At 31.8% G+C, this 22,808-nt stretch overlaps 1 protein-coding gene and 1 long non-coding RNA gene across 2 annotated transcripts; one reads left to right on the plus strand and one right to left on the minus strand.

Annotated features, from left to right (window-relative positions):
* Nucleotides 1-1,032: 1,032 nt before the first annotated feature.
* On the plus strand, nt 1,033-22,474 carry LOC132745531 (F-box/WD repeat-containing protein 7-like). The gene is made up of 11 exons (XM_060734481.1): nt 1,033-1,213; nt 1,501-1,625; nt 2,182-2,334; nt 2,517-2,635; nt 3,937-4,088; nt 4,610-4,682; nt 6,577-6,688; nt 10,610-10,734; nt 11,393-11,468; nt 11,978-12,093; nt 20,348-22,474. The coding sequence occupies exons 1-11, from the start codon at nt 1,083-1,085 to the stop codon at nt 20,474-20,476; spliced, it is 1,311 nt and encodes a 436-aa protein (XP_060590464.1). The 5' UTR covers nt 1,033-1,082; the 3' UTR covers nt 20,477-22,474.
* Nucleotides 15,110-15,912, minus strand: LOC132745524 (uncharacterized). Its single transcript, XR_009627848.1, has 2 exons — nt 15,537-15,912; nt 15,110-15,319 (listed from the first exon to the last, which is right to left on the minus strand). It is a non-coding gene; the product is annotated as an uncharacterized LOC132745524 (long non-coding RNA).
* Nucleotides 22,475-22,808: the final 334 nt, after the last annotated feature.

The following is a 22,808-nucleotide window of genomic DNA, read 5'->3' on the forward strand; positions in this document are numbered from 1 at the left end:
AAAAGGTTAGATAATGGTCAGATTTTGGTCAGAAAAAGGTTAAATAATGGTTAGATTCTGACGTCTACCCGACGTCAGATTATTACGTCAAAAAAACTTTCAAATCCAACCGTTTTTCCGACCGTCATCCGACGTCAGAACCTGACTTAAATCTGACGTCAGTATGACGTCTTGTGTTTGCTGGGATATATCTGTCTTTATAAATAGTATGTAAAATGGCTGACATGTGGTGGAAGGCCAATTAACAGTTAATATAAGTACCTTTGGAGTCTAGGGAATACTAAGATCACAAGCTTCTTCATTGGTGTAAGAATTTTAGAAATAGTTAATATAGGCAGTGTTTATGGGCCAGTATTGATCCACTTATTATAAAAACTCTTATTCCATTAATAAAAGTTTTAGTCTGATTGAATTGATTGATTGGGATTTAATTAACATGTAGCCATTATTGATTGTTGAAATTGCTGGCAGCCTTAAATGACAACTTGTTTTTAAAACAATGATGCTAAATCTTTAATGAAGAGGTTGAACCATAGACAGACTTGAAATTTTATAATTCTATAGAATATTAATATCTTAAATACCCTTATAAACATGAAGTATTTATTTTGTACCTTATAGAAATAGTTTTGGTATTATTGTTAATGGGCGTCCGTGGCCAAGTGGTTAAAGTCGTTGACTTCAAACCACTCCCCTCACCGCTGTGGGTTCGAATCCCGACAGGGACTTTGGATTCTTTCATGTGAGGAAGCTGTCCAGCTAGCTTACGGAACGTCGGTGGTTCTACTCAGGTGCCCGTTCGTGCCTGAAATAATGCACGGAAGGGCACCTGAGGTCTTCCTCCACCAGTATAAAGCTGGAACGTCGCGATATGACCTATACTGTGTCGATGTGACGTAAAACCCAAAACAAACAAACAAAATTATTGTTAATATCAGTCATTTGATACAATTTCATGCTTCTGAGGTAAATCAATATTACTAATTTAGAAATGTATTATTTTTTTTCAGAATCTTATCATTAAGCATTCATATACCAGGAATAAGTGTTAATAGATGAACTGAAGGCATGAAATTGTTGTGATGGATTTCACAGAACACCTACTGCCAGAATTATTAGACAAAATCTTATCATATTTAACAGAAAAAGAACTTGTGACTTTCTCAAAATGTTGTGCTAAATGGAGAGAAATAACAAATAAAGACACATTATGGTAAATGCCTTTCACACAAACCTATTTAATGTGCTCATTTTTTTATCTTCTAATTAAATGGAATAATTACTTCTTCCAAATAAGAGGCAGGACCCCAATTGTACAAAAAGAGGTCCTGCAAATTTGACACATTACAAGATGGAACAAATAGAAGTCGCCAAATGTACGCTTGTTAATTCCAAAATATTTTTTGTATTTTTATATGTTGTGGATGCATGTCTTTTTATGTAAACCTACTTTAAAATTTAAAAGTCATTGCACTTACATATTTTGTAAATATTTTACAGGTTGCATCATTGTATGAGAAGAGGATGGCTAAGATTTGGTCTAAATGGCGACATCAACAGAGAAACTCATCTTAATGTAAAGATGTCAAATATTGGTGGAAATTCTCCAGTTTTCCAATTATATGGTATGAAAATATTGTTATCTGAAAGGACAAGTTTCTCCAGAAACATTTGTTATTTCTTTAAAGTAATTAAATCAAATTATTTACAGATAACATTTTGTTCATTTTTCAGTCTTTTTCTTTCACTATACATGTATATATTCCTTAAAAAAATTATACTTTTAAGGAAATGGTTAAGCTTTTGTATATATGTGTTTCTAAATTTGCAATTTTGTCCTTTGTGAAATTTATTCATTGTGATATTGCATCAATATTGAGTTTATTAATTGTTAAATTTTCTTTATTTATTTGTATTTGTTTTAAAGGCTTCATACTGCCAGCTAGTATTATTACTTAAGATATTGGTCACCTGTCACAAAGTTTTTGTAACTGTTTGACAAAAAACTGTTTATGATGCTTAAAATCTGATTTGTTTAGTGTGTTTCTTTAAACCCAGCAATCAGCACATGGATTTAATAGGTTAGATATTTATATTTTATTTTCAGTTTAGTACATGTACCATGTTTTTAATATAATGAACCAATATTTCATGCATGTAACTGAAAGTTGTTCTTTCCAGTTCCAGAAGAGACCAGATTATCCCCAATTTGTAAGTGGAAAAACATTTTTATTAGAGTTCATCATTTAAATAAAAACTGGAGAAAAGGTCGTTATTCAGTTTCACCATTGCTGAAAGGACATGCAGAAAAAGTTACAGCATTAGCATGTAATGGTGAGAAACTCTCTATACTTATATCATTAATGCAACACTTTTATGTACCTTTAAATCAGTGTTATTGGTAAGAGTTAATTAATAGTCATTAGTCTTTAAAAATGTTAGGTATGTTGAAAATGATATATTTTGACAACAAATCTAAATGCTTATAATCCCTGTTTATTTATATGTTATACCAGGAAAGTATATAGTTTCTGGGAGTGAAGACAAGTCATTAAGAATGTGGGACATGGCACAAGCTACATGTATCAAGAAATTAGATGGACACCTTGACACTATTACAAAGATTATTTGGAAAGTATGCAACCATTTTTTAAAAACATATTAACACACTATTAATTTTCATACTTTATTCTGGTAAAAGTTATGTCATTAATTTTTATATTTTTTAAAAATATTTTTTTTTGCATTTTGTTATGATTTTGAAATCAAGACAGGACTTTATTATCATTATGTATGTATACGTATATAATTATTCTTTTGTTAGTAATCTATTTGTAATGCAAATAGAGGACAGCATAAAACTTTGTCGAAACCTTTTATGAAAGCCCACTGCACTAATAATGTTACCATACTGGGGTCCTACAAATTACCGGACAATCAGTTTACCGGACAAAAGCTATTCCTGTCAAAAAGTGTTGTTTTTTTGGCTTTGATTCAAAAATCATACAGTCTAAATCGTACACACACTTTTTATTTCAAAGTAAATAACAACAAAACCACTCTCATGTAAATATTGTTGATTCAGTTCTTTATCTACAAACATGCCCTTTTGTTTACTAGTTATTTCATGACATGGTCATGCGGGGGAATAATCTGTTCTGCGCAGGCCTGAATATGGAGACCCTTAATGGGTTATTTTAGATAGGTTTTACTTTTAATTCTTCTCACCGTTATTTCAGGAGACAATCGTAACATATTTTAATGATTAAAAAAATTTAAATTTAGTCCAAACAGTATCTCGTTGTTGTCGTTTACAAAGAAATGCAAATTAAAAGCCATATAAGGAAACGGGTTACGCACATGGGAGGAAACTCTACATGAAATTTAAATCAGATAGATTTTATGGCTTTTGTAACATGCTACATGATGACCAAAAGGAAACTATATGACAAATAACAGAATTCCATTTGAACATCAAATTGTTTCATATGTTTAAGATTCATGAAGAACCAATACGTTAATTGAGTTAATAGTGTTAATTTTAATTACATCCCATACATTGACCTTTTCGTAAATTGCGTAGCTGCCGTGTCTAGTTTTAGAGACATATTGTTTTTTTTTGCAATATCTTAACCTTGTCTTTCAATAGTCGTAGTTTCCTCGATTTTGTCTCTCTTATAATGCCCTACTTTAAAGACACATCTCTACGGTCAAATGTTTAATTTCATGTTTGTTAAAGTAATGTTTACTTGCATTATGAACCCAATATTATTTGGGTAAAATTCCATTCTTTTTTATTGTTTTAAATAAAAGGTACAGCGAAAAAACATCATATTTTAATATGTAGGATCCCAGTATGTATTAAATTTGATTTTGTGAATTTATTTCCTGTCCAGTGTCAAAAAACACAATAATATGTGTACATGTATATTTTAGGGGAACACACTAATCACAGGTTGTGCTGACAGTTCTATACGTGTGATAGACTCTACAAATTTCACCCTGTTATTTTCCCTGCAAGGACACAGTGGCAGCGTTGATCACATGACACTTGTTGGTAAAGTTCTAGTTTCTGCAGCAACAGACAGGTTGGTACAAATGTTCTTGCCTTTAACATTAGAGCTTTATTTGACAAAGTAGTCTCTAGAAATACAAATAAATAATGAAATATGAAAAATATAAAGAAAAAAAACAAAAACAGACAAGCATAAATATATGTAATAAAATCTGTCTCAAATAGAATTCTGTCCAGGATAGTAATAAACCATCAAAAAGTTCTTTTAAGAGTATAAAATTATAATTGTCAAAATTTACTTTAAAATTACCAAAAATAATGTAAAATCACATTGTTTTCTCAATTATTTAACACACTTGGATTATATGTTTACAAAATAACAGAATATGTGAAATATGTTCCTAACTAAATATATATTCAATTGCTATGTTATTAATTGTTTGTAAAGTGATAGTATTTAAAGGAATGCTTTGTTACAAGCTCATAGCACTTTATATATCATTCTTTTAATTAAGTTATGATTTTCATCAAGATACAAATATATGCCATTTAAGGCCTAGTAATGATACAGAATAAGTGTTATTTTTTATATAGAACATTGCGAATGTGGTATCTCCCAGACAGAAGACTTGTCAACATATTCAGAGGTCATACAGATGATATTGAGGTATAACATGCTTTATTTTGATTGATCTTCATTTGAAAAAGTTTATAGCTTTTGAAAAGAGTACTTTTGCTTTTCTGTAGTTTCCTGTTAGAGGTGATGTGATAATTTTAGATGTGTTACTGTAAGGATTTGCTTGTTAAGATTGTTCATTATCTTGTTTTAAGTCAATTTTTTAAAATAATTTTAAACATGTATCACTACCAAGATCTTATCATTAATATTGTAAAATTTGTAAATACATGTATATTAAAATGAAGAGACACAGTAAATTGAAAAAAAAATCATGATGATTCTTACAAAGTTTTATAATTGTTTATGATCAGTTGCAGACAAAAAGCCCCTTATAACATGTTGAAATTTCAAAATTACCAGAATCCCTTTCCTTATGACAGGATAAAAGAAGTAAATGATATTTAAACTAGAAATGTGTCCATAGGACACGGGTGCCCCCACCGCGCCACTGTTCTGTCAATCTTATGACTCTAGGTCAAATATTTTTTGAAAACTAAAAATCTTTTTACTAAGTAAAGGGCAAGAACTTTACAAATACTGAATAAATCCCCAAGCAAACCCCAAGTTGAAAAATTGCAAATTTATTACTACTGTAAGTCAAGGGCAATAACTCTAACAAAACTGAAAAAAAATCCACATGCAAAGTCCCAGGTTCATAGCTTCACAGTGATGTGAATCATTATTCCTGTAATTTAGTGATGTTGATCATTATTCCTGTAAAGTTGGTCGATTCTAACTCAAGCACTCAAGGAACAAATAACAACATAATGAAACAGTTTTTACTAAGTCAAGGGAAAAAACTCTACAAATACTGATAAATCCACAAGCGAAACCCCAGGTGTAAAACTAAATATGCTGAGCAACATTCCCGTAAGGTTTAATGACTCTATGACAAATCCTTTTTGAGTTACATGCGACACAAGTTGAAAATTGCAAGGGAAATAACTCTAAAAATACTAAATATATCCAGACGAATATACCCAGGTGCACAACAACAGATGCTGATCAATATTCCTGTAAAGTTTCATGATTCTATGTCAAATCCTTTTAGAGGTACATGCGACACAAGTTGAAAATTGCAAAATTTTACTAAGTCAAGGGCAATAACTCTAAAAATACTAAAAATATACAGACAAAAATACCCAGGTGCACAACTTCACATGCTGATCAACATTCCTGTAAAGTTTCATGACTCTAGGTCAAATACTTTTTGAGTTACGTGCGACACAAAGAGAACGGACGGACGGACGGACAAGGGTAAATCTAAATGCCCGCCACTAATGTGGGGGCACAAAAAAAACACCAAACTGGTACACATAATCTGATGTTGATATTGGTAATGATACATTATTTATCAGTAAGGTTGATGTGATATTTTATTTAGATGTGACTTGTTTGCTATGGATCTGTCTTATAGACCAGACACATGGTTAAACATAAATTTTGAATAATGTACATTGTAATTCAAAATTAATGATCCCAAACCTGTATTCCCTAGATTGATGCCTAGTCTTGAGTTTTTATTTTAAACATAGTTTTTATGTAAGGACAGAGTCAGTGAATTGGTTGTAAATAGAGGATGAAATTTTTAAATAATTTTTGTTTAACATTTTGTGTCTTGATAGCAGATAATGTTGCCCAAAGGTAACTCAGTGTTTAAGTATAAACAATGCCCTTTGACCAATATTAAAAAGCTATCAGACTTTAAACATAAGGTCCTGTATTTCATACATTGCACATCAAAGAACTAGTTATTGCCGTTTCTAACATCATTCTTAACTTACACTCTTTTGAAGGATTGTGTCTAAATTTACAGGATAAACCTTTGGACATGTTTGTGTTGTTGTTGTTGTTATTGCATGTATTGTTGTTGTTACTCTAGTGTATGTATAGCCATGGTACACATGTTGTGACAGGATCCTGGGATAAAACACTAATACTGTGGGATATAGAGCATGCTGAACAGTTTCATATGTATAGTGGACATAATGAAGGTATTGTTTTTGTGTGTGGTCAATGTACCAAAAAGTTATTTGTCTGTCTTAATTTTTTAAAACATGTACCTTTTTATACTTTTTATGCCCGGGGCATATAGTAATTGTACCGTCCGTCCATCTGTCCTTCTGTCCATCCGTCTGTCCGTACGAGGTTAACCTAGAACGGCAAGTTGGATTTTTCTTAAGTTCTACCTGTACCAATGGCTTCTTAGTTTACACACTTACTAATCAATACAAAGTACATGATCTGGTCAAGTTACATAACTATGGCTTCCATATTTACCAAGTTATTGCCCTTTTCAGCACTTAGAAAATGAATAATGGTTAACCTAAAACGGCAAGTTGGAAATATCTTAAGTTCTATCTATACTAATGGCTTCATAATTTCCACACTTACTTATCACTACAAAGTACATGATATTGCCAAGTTATATAACTGTCATCCATATTTCCTAGTTATTTCCCTTTTTTCACTTTGAAAAGAGGGCCTTGTCTGGTTAACCTATTGCGGCAAGTTGGATTTATCGTAAATTTCTCTTAATTGCTTAATTTATTTAATGATATCTTGCATATTTGGTAGGTGGATACCTTTAATGGTCCTCTAATTATACCCCCAAAAATGAAGTTTGGGGGGGGTATATAGGAGTCACCCGGTGGTCGGTTGGTCGGTCGGTCGGTCCAGACGTCCGTTGCATTTTCCTTGTCCGGAGCATAACTTGAAGACTAATGGTTGGAATTCAATATAACTACATACAATGGTCAAGCACATTGAGAGGAAGTGCAGTGCACAAGAACCATAACTCTATCTTGACTAATTACAGAGTTATTGCCCTTTGTTACTTTTCCTTGTCTGGGGCATAACTTGAAAACTACTGGTTGGAATTCAAAGCAACTTTATATAATTGTCAAACACAATAAGTGGAAGTGCAGTGCACAAGAACCATAACTCTATCTAAAGTAATTACAGAGTTATTGCCCTTTGTTGCTTTTCCATTGCTTTTTTTGTCCGGACCATAACTTGAAGACTAATAGTTTGAATTCAATATAACTACATACAATGGTCAAGCACATTGAGAGGAAGTGCAGTGCATAAGAACCATAACTCTATCTTGACTAATTACAGAGTTATTGCCCTTTGTTACTTTTCCTTGTCCGGGCATAACTTGAAAACAACTGGTTGGAATTCAAAACAACTTCGTACAATTGTCAAACACAATAAGGGGAAGTGCAGTGCACAAGAACCATAACTCTATCCAAAGTAATTACAGAGTTATTGCCCTTTGTTACTTTTCCATTGGTTTTTTGTCCAGACCATAACTTGAAGACTTATGGTTGGAATTCAATATAACTACATACAATGGTCAAGCACATTGAGAGGAAGTGCAGTGCATAAGAACCATAACTCTATCTTGACTAATTACAGAGTTATTGCCCTTTGTTACTTTTCCTTGTTCGGGGCATAACTTGAAAACTACTGGTTGGAATTCAAAACAACTTCATACAATTGTCAAACACAATAAGGGGATGTGCAGTGCACAAGAACCATAACTCTATCTAAAGTAATTACAGAGTTATTGCCCTTTGTTGCTTTTCCATTGCTTTTTTTGTCCGGACCATAACTTGAAGACTAATAGTTTGAATTCAATATAACTACATACAATGGTCAAGCACATTGAGAGGAAGTGCAGTGCATAAGAACCATAACTCTATCTTGACTAATTACAGAGTTATTGCCCTTTGTTACTTTTCCTTGTCCAGAGCATAACTTGAAAACTACTGTTTGGAATTCAATACAACTTCATACAGTTGTCAAGGACATTAAAAGGAAGTGCAGTGCACAAGAGCCATAACTCCATTTTGACAAAATACAGTTACTGCCCTTTGATACTTTTCCTTGTCAGGAGCATAACTTAAAACATACTGGTTGGAATTCAAAACAACTTCATACAATGGTCAAGCACAATAAGAGGAAGTGCAGTGCACAAGAACTATAACTCCATCTTCAGTATTTATAGAGTTATTGCCCTTTGTTCCTTTTCTTTGTTTTTTCTGGACTTATTACAGAGTAATTCAATTAAACTTCATCAATGGCCAACCACATTGAAAGGAAATGCAACATATAAGAACCACAACTATCTTTAATTGCCCACAACCATAACTCTATATTTCAATTCTTTTACAAGGTATTCTGTTACTAATAACATCCTCATTTCCGAAGCAGTCTTGTGGGGGTATTAATCACATTTAATGATAGTTCTAGTTTTTTGTGGAGTAAGTAGTCTCTAGGGTCAGAGTCAAGGTCACTGGTTTAGAAAATAAATTTAAAGATTTTTGCTCATACAGCCTTTATTTTTTGGTTGATGTCTTCCATGTTTAATGCAAACATGCCAAGGAAGGTCTTCCTTCTTTGGGTATAGTAAGGGGTCATTTGGGTCAAGGTCAATGTCACCAATGTCAAGGTCACCAATGTAAAAAATAGATTTTTACAGGTGTATTAACCATATTCTATAGACAGATGTCATTTATAATTGATAGGAACATAAAATTTGATGGAGTAAGTGGTCAGTCGGGTCAAGGTCACCAGTGCTAAAAATAAATTTTTACACTTTAACTCATACAGCCTTAATTTATTGACAGATATATTTCATATTTGGTAGGAAGATAACTTGCATGGTATTCATCCTTTTGATTGGGGTAGGAATCAGTGGGTCAAGGTCACTTGTGCTAAAAATAGATTTTCACACTTTTGCCCATACAGGCTTTATTTATTGACAGGTGTATTTTATATTTGATAGGAAGATAACTTGCATGGTATTCTTCCTTTTGATTGAGTTAGGGATCAGTGTGTGCTAAAAGTAGATTTTAACATTTTTGCCCATACAGCCTTTATTTATTGACAGATATATTTTATATTTGGTAGGAAGATAACTTGCATGTTATTCTTACTTTGGATGGAGTTAGGGGTCAGTTGGGTCAAGGTCACAAGTGCTAAAAATAGATTTTTACACTTTTGCCCATACAGCCTTTATTTATTGACAGATTTATTTCATATTTGGTTGGAAGATAACTTGCATGGTATTCTTCCTTTGCATGGAGTTAGGGGTCAGTTTGGTCAAGGTCATCAATGCTAAAAATAGATTTTAACATTTTTACCCATACAGCCTTTATTTATTGACAGGTGTATTTCATATTTGGTAGGAAGATAACTTGCATGATATTCTATAGGTGTCAGTGGGTCAAGGTCAAGGGTGCCAAGTATAGATTTCTTACATTTATATATATTTGATAAAGTTGAATATTTATCACTTCACAAGTCATAGCAATGACTTGGCAACTTATATATTTCACAATTACAAAATGCCATGACTCTGTCAAGCTATATAACTTGTGTTTACAATTTTTTGGCAATGTTTCTGTCCATAACTGAGTGAATGGGTAAACATTTTTTGAAATATTGCTACTGACAAGAATCGGAGCCGGGGGCATTTGTGTTTATCAAACACGTTCTTGTTTGTTTTAAATTGATTGTTTTAAGCTTAATAGGAATTCCTAATTTCTAAACAGTCAGAACTCGGAAGTACTTATTTTTTGAGTCAACTGTTTACAAACCTGTTGATAACCAATAAAAGAAGATGGCAAGAAACCTGTTATTTCAGCTTTGGAAAAATGATAAGGCAGAACTGTTTACAAAACTCTATTTTTTATCAAGGTTAATGGTATACATTTGTGAACTGAGAGTTGTGTTTTAGTTAATTGAAGGGTCAAACTATAAAAATTGAGTAGTCGGTATAGAATGTGTTCACACATAGCTGTACATACTTGCTTGGCTTCATTTGGTTACCACTGCTCTGTTATTATAATGCTCAGATTATCATATTGTTATAATATATGTTTACATTTTGTATTACATGTATACAGTAGTGACATGTTGTTATTTTGATGGAGAGAAGATAGTTAGTGGTAGTGGAGACAATGATTTAAGGATCTGGCAAATTTCCCCACCAGGATGTTCACATATACTGCAAGGTCATGAAGGGGAAGTGGTAAGTACAGTCAAACATGTCCTTTATTTAAGATCTTAATACTTTAAAGGCACATTATTCCTGGGTACTAAAAATGTCAAACATGTGTTAAATAATGTTGTAATAATGTAATTAGAGCATGTTAGATGTTTAACAGCTGAAGAAAGTTATGTTGAATGTGCAGTTATGTGTTGTAAAGGTAGCAAAATGTAAACAAAGTAGTATTTTGACATCCAAACAAAATACTAATGTACTATAACTATACCAATTGCCATCAGAGCAAAAGAAGTAAAGCTAGTTCATCTATATGGCAAATTAGTTTTTTTTTTCTTGTTTTTTTGTTGTTTTTTGAAACCATAAAAAGATACCAAAAATAGAATGTTTTTGAGAAATAAAAATAATAGCATGTTTGAGGCATAATTGGCCTTTAACGAAGAAGCTGATGTGTACAGATGTTCATATTGAAATTAATGCTCAATATTTGTGGCATAAGCGTGCCGTTGGGCTAGCATGAAAAAGGTTAATGATAGTTAGTATCCATTTTATTTTTAATTCTCATAATAACTAGTAGGTATACATGTACATGTATATGATACATGAAAATTTTCTGCTGCCTAAAGAGCTAAGATATTTTTTAAATCTTGTAAATGAGGTATAATCAGTATTGATATCATTACAGTACTGTCTAGCAGCAAACCATCATGTGATAGCATCTGGATCATCAGATAGTACTGTCAGGATATGGAACTATAATGGTAAACCAGCTTTCTTCCTGAACTCATATCAAAACTAGTTTTCAAAACTGATTTAGACATGTTTTACTTTCATTACCTAATTTGTACATTAATAAAAGCAACAGTAAAACCATACCCTATTGAGCACACAATAGTCATTGCTTTAGATTGTCCAAATGCCACAAATTGATAGAATAATGGAATATGATGCCTAATACGAATATTTTCAATGGAATTAATAACATGAATAAAGACTTGACCAGTCATATCTCACTGAAATTTTGTCAAACACCTCTATGCTATCAGACTATATAGCAAACCCTTCCTGCATATCCATGCAATCTGACCAGGCTCTTTTCACTATCAGTTTCGTATTTTTCATATTGATATCCCTTAAAATTAAATTAGCCATTCTAAAATCAATGGAGGAAAAGTCTATTTTGCTACTTAAGGGGACTAAGGGTTGGTAAGAATCCAATTAATTAGCAAGCATCTACCAATTAATTAACAGATATTTATATATGATGTAGGAAAATGCCAGCATGTTCTACAGGGTCATCTAGGTATTGTTAGATGTCTACATATATGTGAAGAACGACTAGTCAGTGGTGGTGACCAGAAAAAAGTCATAGTTTGGGACTATAAAGTAAGTAATCACAAACATGCAATATTTCTGCACGAAATACTGATTGATATGGCTTGACCTATTCTTATGTAAAGACATAGTTTTAAAGTTAATTTGAGTATTAATATCTGAAGTTAACTTAAAGTTTACAATTGTTGTGATTTAACATTAAAACCTTTATTTTAGGTAAAGCCATGTTTTAGTTTTGAGACATATAGTGCTGCAAATCAGTCCATTTTACTAGCCTATTTAGAGGGGTAAGTGGTCTATGTCAGCCAACAGCAAGTTTCATATACCAAAATGTTCGTCTGGATCTGTAGTTTCTGGAATGGATATTCATTTGGCCCAACCCCGATGCGAAGCTAAGATATCCAAGATGGCGTCAAAGATGGCCGCCAAATCCCTAAATATTCTAGTATATTTCCGTTGGCTTATTTCCTTTTTCAGTTTTGTAAATCAATTGAAATTTTGCATAAAATTCCTTATTTTCAACTTACTCATGCTATAAATTTTGACTTTATTGATTTTTTTTCTAGTTTTTATCGCCTAATTTAAACGAAAAAAGAAAAAAATATGTTGCAAACTGGGTGTCCTTTTCTGAATATCTGAATATGTGTAACGTATTAGTTTTATTCTTGATTAAACTGAATAGCATTCATGATTTCGTTTAATATAGCTTTAAATCTAAATCTACACATATTTAGTATAAGTAAGAATAAGTGAACTATGCCATAAATATGTTTTATTGATCTAAATTCATATACAAAGTGGGTGGGGTATTACGAACGGGGAGTCAACTTTAAATTAAATACTTTTTTGTTTTATATTATAATAGTGATATTAAAAAGATTAACAATTTTATGTAATTGGTTAGTGATGAGACATCTTACCTTTCATAGAAAATGCCCTGCATATTTGTCTACATGTTGAAATATCTCTTTTATTTGTTTTATGCACACAATAAGGAACTAATTTACTGACCTGCAATTCGGTATTTGCGTTGACCTTATGCTAGCCTTTTGTTAAGTGTGTTTCTCCTTAGCCATAAACATTCATTGTTAGTCTTCAAATGTGATTTTGATTATACTTGTAGGTCACTGTTCAAGACCCATAAGTTAAGCATTTATTAAGAAATAATAATAATATCTATTTATTAACTTACAGAATTTCTCGGACAAGATTTATCTCCACAACCATCATTATTGTAGGTTACTTCCCTCTAACATGTTTTTATTTCAAAGAGTTATACTACTTTATGAATAAGAGAATTTCTTTATTATGCAGGCTGTTGATTTTAAATATTCGAGCGTGCTGTCAGACATGCAGCTCTTGTTTTAAGGCATTGGCTTAACATATGATAATCTACAATTGAACCATATTTGGAGTTTTGTCATTATTGATGACGGATATAATATATACATTAAAATGTAAAATGTAATTTGCTAGAACATTTAAAATGGGTAGGTTATTCAGTTTACAGTAAGATACTTTTCTGCTAGACTGTATCTGAATTATGAATAAAATATTATATAAATATAAATAAATATATATTGAGTGAATTGAAAATATATATTATGAGGGCAGTTTCTTTTTAGCTCAACTATTCGACGATTAAGGACAACTATCCTAGTCGCCCGAGCGTCGGCGTTAAAGTTTGCGTACCATCTCAAAGTCCATTGACATATGGCTTTGAAACTTGCACACTTGTTTACCATCATGCCCTCCACTTGAACACTGGAGGAGGTCTATCAAGCATTTTGACAGAATTATGCCCCTTTTTCAACTTTGAATTTACATTACCACCTCAGATAATTTCAAAATTCCATCGACATATCCTCAACCTGTGTACAGAGGAGGTCACTGTATCAAAATAGAGACATACAGAATCCCTATATAAAGCCCGACACGACAAAATTGAAAATGTTGCAGGCTCGGTTTGATTGAGCCTGTTCATGGACAGCCTTTTTTTACAATATTATGTCCCATTTTTAACTATCAAGCACTGAGAATAGTCGAGCACGCTGTCCTACTGACAGCTCCTGTATATGATTTTGAGCATTTTGTTTCAAGTTTGTTGTTAACTTCATTGGAGGAATTAAGAAAAGCTTTCAATTGGATTCAATAGTTCATCTTTTCCCTGGCGGGTATTTGAGAGTAATAATATGCGAGGGGGGGGGGGGCGGCGTAGAGTAACTTGCACTTTCCAGTACCGTTCATGAACACCCGTACGAAAACTTCCGCCCTGAAAAAAGCAGAAATTCCGCCTAGCTACTAGGCGTAATCCGTCTAAGGCATTTCAGGTTTACATATCACAGATTCCTCCTATAAGCAGGAATACGCTGCGAAATATGCAAATTTTCTTAGGAGGAAAACAGTTAGGGTAGCAGGAAAAAAATCCTCCTTAGAAAATTTAAGCAGGAAAAAATTCAGCTTAAAGAAAGCATTAGCAGGAGAAAATTCCGCCTTAGGAAAATTCTTAGCCGGAAAAAATTCCGCCTAAAATATTTTAACCAGGAAAAAAATACCTACTTAGAAAATCACTAGCAGGAGAAAATTCTTCCTATTTTAGGAATACTAGCAAAAAATCCGCCTAAGGAAATGAAGTTATTCAGTTTTGTGATAGTACACTAATAAAGCTGAATTATGGATGGATACAACATTATTTTTTAGCTGCATAAGAATAATTGGAATCCAAAAAATAGATAAAAACAGAATCCCTAAAGAAAGCCCAACACGGCAAAATTGAAAATGTTGCAGGCTCGGTTTGATTGAGCCTGTTCATGGACGGTACTGTCAAGTGCATACTACCGTCCACGCCCCCTAGCACCGGCTTAAGCAGAATTCAACATTTAAACGTGAAATAGTAAAATTTTGAATTTAGAAACATCCGCAGATGTGTTCAAAATTGCAGACAGACAATAGGTGATCACAATAAATTTTTACAAAGCTTTTAAGTTATTTTTGTGAGCTTTACCATAATGTTTTCTACATTAGGGTGCATGTACAGTACGTAAAAGAGTCACACAAAAAACAGAAACACGAGTTATATTTTTATTGCACTGCTATTGTATTGTTTTAATCCATGGCAAATTATTTCATTTTACTTCACTGTAAATGTTTTTTGTTTAGCCAGTTGTTTTCATTTTTATTCCAAGCATAACTGATCTGCTTTAACTTATGGTATCGTTAATATCCTTGTCCGTGACTCCTCCCCTCCCATTCTTTTTACACCAGCTTGAGACATATCCTGAAACACAAACAGTCATCAGTAAAACACTGCCACCACTAATATCTTATATTATTGTTTCTTGTCATTGTATCCAGTTATAATTATACATGCATTTAAACTATAATTCATTACAACCAAACTTAGTGTTACAAATTTACTCTCAAACTTAATGCAAAATTATTTAATTTATTTGAAATATATTTTTATTGTTTAAATGTATCCAAAAGTTACTTACCTGAATTTATATGATATTGGTATTTATCTTCTTATCCAAGGTCATAATGTAGCATTCAAAATTCATTTACAACTGAGCATATCCAGATTATTGTCATTTTCATTCACAAGGCTAAGTCTTTTTTTTTTTTCTTTGAAAAATTCAAAAATATTCCATCCTTACACTTTAAACAAAATATTATCTCAAAAATTGCTTATATATTATCACCACAATTTTTAACTATCAATAAAATCCTTTGTTATTTGCTTTATTTCCACTGTCTAAGCTTCTGCTGACCCATATTTCCTAGATTTCAAATTATGGACAAGTCCATGATATGATGGTAAACAGGGATAATCCAACCCATCGTTTTATTTTCACAATTATATAAAATTACAGAAAATAAATGGAAAAAGAATCCAAAATTCATAATAAATATCTTTAAAAAAACTTTGCAAAGTCCTTCTTAACAGACTCATCATATAAAATGTACAAAGTAACTGTTGCTTCCCCCCAAATAAATCGCATGGAACAGTCTGGACTGTAGCAGAATTTACTATCTGACCTGTGTGTTATCAGGTCTGTGGTGTTAAATCATAGTAGAGTGGTTACTAGAGGCAGTATTTATTTATTTATCCTGTTGATAAGAAATTTTCAGGGATATTACTCATTTAATTATATTACATTAAAAAGCTTAATATATGAGTTTAGTTCATACCCAAATTTAACAAAGTGAAATATATTCTATGCAAAAGTCATCACAACATCATTATATAATATGTTCTAAGTTTTAGTTTTGTTGTGGAGTTTTTTTATCAATTAATGATTATGTATGTTTATGTTTGTACAAACAATATTTTAGTTTTGAAAATTAACAATGAATAAAAGCAGCAAAATAATTGTTGATCACTTAATAATCGATTTATTATATACCTGTCATCTGCAGAAATTTCTCCAAATTCAGAAATCTGTCTAGTAAAATTTTCTAAGTTCAATTTCTGGTTAACAAGAAAGTCTAAGTACATAATTCCTGTTAACAAATAACTGACAAAATTCTAAGTCCTAAAACCCGTCTAAATTATTGCTCATCCCATATTTTCCGCCTAAGCCTTAGGCGGAATATGAAATTGCTTAGCAGGATTTTTTACAAAATTCCGTGTCCGTCTTAAATTAGCAGGAAAATCTTATATACACGGAAATTTTAAGCGTTTTCCTGCTTATATTAGGCGGAATCCTGCTATCTTTTTCGTACGGGCAGGCTCAATCAATCCGAGTCTGCAACAGCAGGTTACCAGTGTTATATTAATAGGTCCTTAGAGCACAGTTCAGCCACCGAATCGTTCCTGGACAGGCTGTCAAACAGTTTACCAGTGCTAGTTGCCCTCACTTTCGCAATGAACTAAAACTTCTGTACATAGCAGAGCAGTGGTACAGTGCAAATAACCGTAGAAACTATTTCATGATCAATCGCAACGAAAGTGACCTGCCCCGTCCGGGAATCAAACATGGGTTGCCCGATTCACAGTCCAACGCTCTACCAATTGAGCTAACCGGACGACTTGGTCCTTCGGGATCACTGATTGCAAAACTTTTATAGTTGAGGATTGGATACTACTTAGTTGGTACTAAGAGACGTGAGATATGGTCTCTCATGAACAGACCCCATCAAACTGAGTTTGAATTATCAACTTTGCCATGTTTAATTGCTCTCAAAGGATCTTCTCTTTTCCTGATTTTTACAATCATAATGCCAATGACATGTTAGTTTACTTTATTTACTTTTATATTGTTACTAGAGGGATTTTATGTTAAGTCTCTCTACTATTTCACAACCGGAATTAAATAGCACTTACCGCTACCTAGATGATATCCTTATCATGAATAATCAAATTTGATCAAGTGAAATCTTAAATATATCCAAGTGAACGTAAAATGAATAAAACAAACTCTTAATATTTTCAAATTTAAACATTTCTATCATTAACAATAACATAACTAAAATCTATGATACATGTAATTGTTTTTTTTTTTAAATAACGTTGTTAACTGTTCACATGTACTTCATGCAACATCATATTGGGTATATATATTTCTAAGTTAATTAGATTTGCCTGGGCCTGCTGTCGTGTGGATGATTCTAATGAACGCAATTTATTTATTACTGGCAAACTTCTTTAACAAGGCTATCGCTATCATAAATTACGTAAATATTTTACAAAGTCCTGTCGTCGTAATTCAGATATATTTAAAATTTAATTGTACTTTAAAAACTCTTTTACGTCTAGGTATAAGCAGGCCTGATTCATGTGGAAATTACAAATTATCTGTGGCATGCAGGCTTCATAACCTCTGATCCCCTTTCAAAATTCCATTTTATTTAGTTGCGCTCATTGTTTTCTTGTTTAGGGCACACACATTCTTGTACTTGGGGACCATACGCCGCTTTTTATGGAATGACACTAACGTGTCACATTGAAGGTTCCATGATAACCACAATATAAGCGCGTCTGCGGTTGTTTCTAAATCCAAAAGTTCACCATAACCATGATTAAATGTTGAATTCTGCTTAATTCGGTGCTAGGGGGCGTGTACTGTAGTTTGCACTTGACAGTGCCGTTCATGAACAGGCTCAATCAAACCGAGCCTGCAACATTTTCATTTTTGACGTTTTGTGCGTTCTTAATTGTAACAGTTTTAATTTCGTCTTCTGTCTTGGTTAGTGACGTTCTTGTTGCTCTGCCTTCCTTTCTTGCATCGAGTACTTTGGTTATGGTAATTAGGTTGTACCTTAATTGTACATATTTACACGATCATGTACATGTATTTTATTTATTTCGTCTAATGTAACCATAACAATTGTTAGAATTTTACTTGGCGGGATTTATTTTATTTACACTGTGTCGTCATATAGGAACATACCGGTAGTGGAAATTGCAAGTTACCTACCATCCACACCCTCTAGCACCGGCTTAAGCAAAAATCTCAATTTACAAAAAAATGGTGAACTTTTAAAGGAAGTGAAGACACGTCCATAGATGTATTCATACGAAAGTGGTCATGGTATCTTCAATGTAATATGTTCGTGGAATTTCACGACATACAACATATTGTCCACAAGAAATAGAGAACAATGGGCGAAACTAAATAAAATGGATTTATAAAACGGGATCAAAGGTCAAAATATAAACTTTAAAAGCAGGTAACATGTCCAAAGGGTTATTATACACTATTTATCCAAAGGGTTATTATACACTATTTTAAAAGAAATATAAGAACCACATAACTCGAAAAAGGTCAAATAGAAGGAATTTAAATAACACAAACACAAATATAATGCCAAGCTGAACGATTTTATAGAAACATTATGTTTTATTCGACTACTATGCATGTTTCATGAAACCGAAGGTCAACAGAGTAATGATCTATGTAGATAAAATATCAAACTTTTTATATGACTATTTTGTCAATTTAAGAAACTTCAAAAAAAATTACATTTCATTTGATATAAAAAAAGTGTGTAACATATAAATAAAGGAGCAGAGGTTGTTTTGCATACATTGTACTTTTCAAATCCTTAGGTGAACTTACGACAAAATCATGCTTATTAAATTGGTAACACATTTTTGAACAGATTTTTAGATCTGACAGGATACCTGTAATAGTATCACACTTTGAAAATCACCTTATGTTTATTAACTTACGTAAAAATTGTCATTCCATATAATCAGTATAATCGAGGGGTCAGAGTATCTTTAGATTTTTATTCATAGTGGGTGGGGTACGATTTGAACACTAATTCATTAAAAAACCAGAAGCAAATTATCATATTCCTAGTTTAGTATGTTAATCAGTTACATGGAGTGCACTAGAGAAGCTATAATTTGACAGAAACACAAAATTTGGGGAAATAATTGATAGAACAAGTAAGTACCAGTTACAACCTTACATTGAAAAACTATTTTAATGTACCGCCTCTCATTTTATATGTCTTACTGCATAATTACATAGATAGATTTCTAAAGATATGATATGAAAGCATTAAAGCATTACTGTCATGAATACATTACAATAGTTGAATAACAAAATAAGTAATAGATATTTCTCTATTTAACCTAAGACAAGATTATCATAGCAAAAATCCATATGTTTAGCATTATTTTGCTTATTTACGTATAAAAAAGCAAAAAGCAACCTGTTTTCTCCAATAAAATTAAATCTCTTCGTATAAAACGCTTTAAACGATATCTTCCGTGCAAAAAAATCACTTGAAATACAAAAGCGGGACAAATATGAGCAAAAATTAATATTCTAGAATATTTGGGGATTTGGCGGCCATCTTTGACGCCATCTTGGATTTTTAAGCTACGCATCGGACTTGAACCAAATGAATATTCATTTCGGAAACTACAGACCAAGACGAACAATTTGGTATATAAAACTTGCTGTTGGCTGACATGGACCACTTCGGTGTCATTTTACCCTATGAATTTGCAGCACTAATACTAAATCAACAATGTTATCATATATAGATATCATTTTAAATGATAATTTTAGAAATTGATTTGAAATGAATAATAAATTGAGTGAAGAATAATTTCGAAAATTAAATTGAAACAGATAAACAAAATATCTAAAAACATACTTTTTAAAGATAAACAAAACATGTGATACTGCAGTTAAGAGCTAATAAGTCACACATTCAACTATACTTAATTGTTCAGCATCTAAGGGACAATGATTTGCCTCCATGACATATATAAATATATATATATATACATTGTATCAGATAATTCTGATAAAACTTTTGTCATATGTTTATTTTTTTTTTTCAGAAAGGAGTTCAGATGAATATTGTACATAGACATCCATCATTGTTACATTTAATGTGGGTCAATGAAACTAAGTTAATTACAGCATCTCCCGAAAGACCAGGCACTGTGGCAGTACTCAGTTACTGGTAGTGAATCTACAGATACTGGTAGTGAATCTACAGATACTGGTAGTGTTGGTAGAGAATCTACAGATACTGGTTGTGAATCTTCACATAAAAGTCATATTTGGAATTTGCCAAGATATTTGAATTTGCCAAGATATATTGGACATTCTTATAATTGTAGATCATTCTCCAGATGAGAATTGCTCAGAAAGACATTTGATGTTACTAGAACTTATAGTAAATATCTTTTAAAGAGTTCAAAAGCTTACGATTATTTGGGAATAATGATTATAGTGTGATTAATTTATAAAGAACTGGGCATAACAAACAAAATAACAGTTGATAGTAAAGAAGTAGAACTGTAGCAAGCTGGGACCTTAAGACATTTAGAATTGCATAGAAATTTCAGACAATTTCATCATTGTAGATCTATCAAGATAAGAATTGATCTTTGGTTATCAGATTTTCTAAGGAAATTTTAGCTAAAGAACAGCTCTTTTTGATAGTTATTGGCAATTAATGAAATATACCTGGCCAACTATTCTTCTGTATGGGCATAAAACTAACATTTTAGACAAAAACAAAATCCAAAACTAAAGTAGTTTTGTTCTGCTATTTATCTATTGTTATTCAAATAAAAGATCAGAGTAGGAATCTATCTTTATGTTTTTATAATTTCTCAAAATTACTGGTATAAATGTCAATATTTGTAAAGTCAATAAGCTATTCAGAATGTATAATAGTCCGTTAAGTTTAGATTCAGATAACTTTATTACATTTTTCATGAATAAGTGGGTGGCTTAAGCTCATAATTTATAATCATGCTTGTTATTTGATTTCACTCAAATCAAAATTTATAATACTGTCTAAATACATTCCATTAATGTAAATGATGAAGTTTTTTTGGTATCTTTGATTAATAATAAACTTTTTTTTTATTTCTTTGCAAGCACTCAAATTAAAATTTGCAACACTGTTTGAATACATTCCATAGATGTAAATGATTATTTTTTCTGTTTCTTTAATAAATAAATCTTATTTGAATTTTTTGCAAATCACATTTAAATTAATTTTCTTTATGTTGAGTAAATCTCATTTGTGTTTTTTTCTCCATGTTTTGCAAATCTCATTTTAATTTTTTTTTAATTTCATGAAAATTTAGTAAAACATTTGATTAAATTAGTCTTCCCGTCCATTTTATGCAAATTATGTGCCAAATACATGTACATTTATTAAAAGTGCAAGTATGTATTTCATAAAATTTGTGTTATTCATATTTTCATTGTAAATGATTTCTTATCAGATATTTATATGTATGTATTTTTAGCTCATCTGTTCAAAGAATAGTATATGGAGTTATCCTTCCTAACTATGCATTAGCAGCATTGTTGTAACACAATGTTAGGGTTTTACACGGATCTTCATTTCTTATAGACCACTCAGGAGCATTTACATGCAACTTCAGATACCCTTCCATAGGTCATTTCTTGTGCATGACCATAAAACCTGAAATTCTACTGAATTATTCCCCTTACTCTATTTCGAAAATTCCAGCATGGCAGTTGTTTTTCTGTCAAACTCTAAGAACAGTCAAGTATGCTGTCCATGACAGGTATTGTTGTTTTCCTTCTATCAAACTGTTAAATATCTTAGTATAAAAACAATTATGTAAAAATAATACAATTAAGTTTTTATCTATTTGTTAATTTTTGAAATCATGTGAAAATGTTCATTTTATGAAGTTTTGTGAACGAAGTACAGATGTACATATACAAGTAAATGGCATTATATTGACAGCTCTGGCATTGTACATGTCATGTTTTTCAGCAGAATAGTTTGATTTTAGTTTTATAGAATCATTTGTTATTTTATGAGACTTAATTTCATATTTTATGAAATGTGTGCCTTATACTTCTTTTATTAAAAGTATGAACAAGAAAAAGACTTGAGATTTCTTGAAAAGTGATGGTGGAAGAGAAATAATACAAAATTGCATATTAATAAACTTGCTGCTATGAAAAGCCACACAATTGCCCATGATCTAATTACAAGTGTCACATGACATATTTTGAGTTTGCAGCCATTTCATGATTTATAGTGAATACTTGTGTATTGGTACATACATGTATAAATGTACATGTAGGGCAAAGGAAATGTATCTGCAGCAACACTCTCTGACTTCACCCCTCCCATCACATACATACAAGTGACAGGGGGGATAGATAATATCACAAATTTATCTAAAACCTTAGCATGGGCTTTGAATATCATATAATACATTACAATATTTATGATATATATGTTGTATGCTATTCTCTCTTGTCCCATATAAAAGAACATGTATAATTATGTGATAT

This window comes from Ruditapes philippinarum, unplaced genomic scaffold (assembly GCF_026571515.1).
Source record: "Ruditapes philippinarum isolate M1 unplaced genomic scaffold, ASM2657151v2 ctg2233_1_1_1_1, whole genome shotgun sequence".
NCBI classification, from domain to species: Eukaryota; Metazoa; Mollusca; class Bivalvia; order Venerida; family Veneridae; genus Ruditapes; species Ruditapes philippinarum.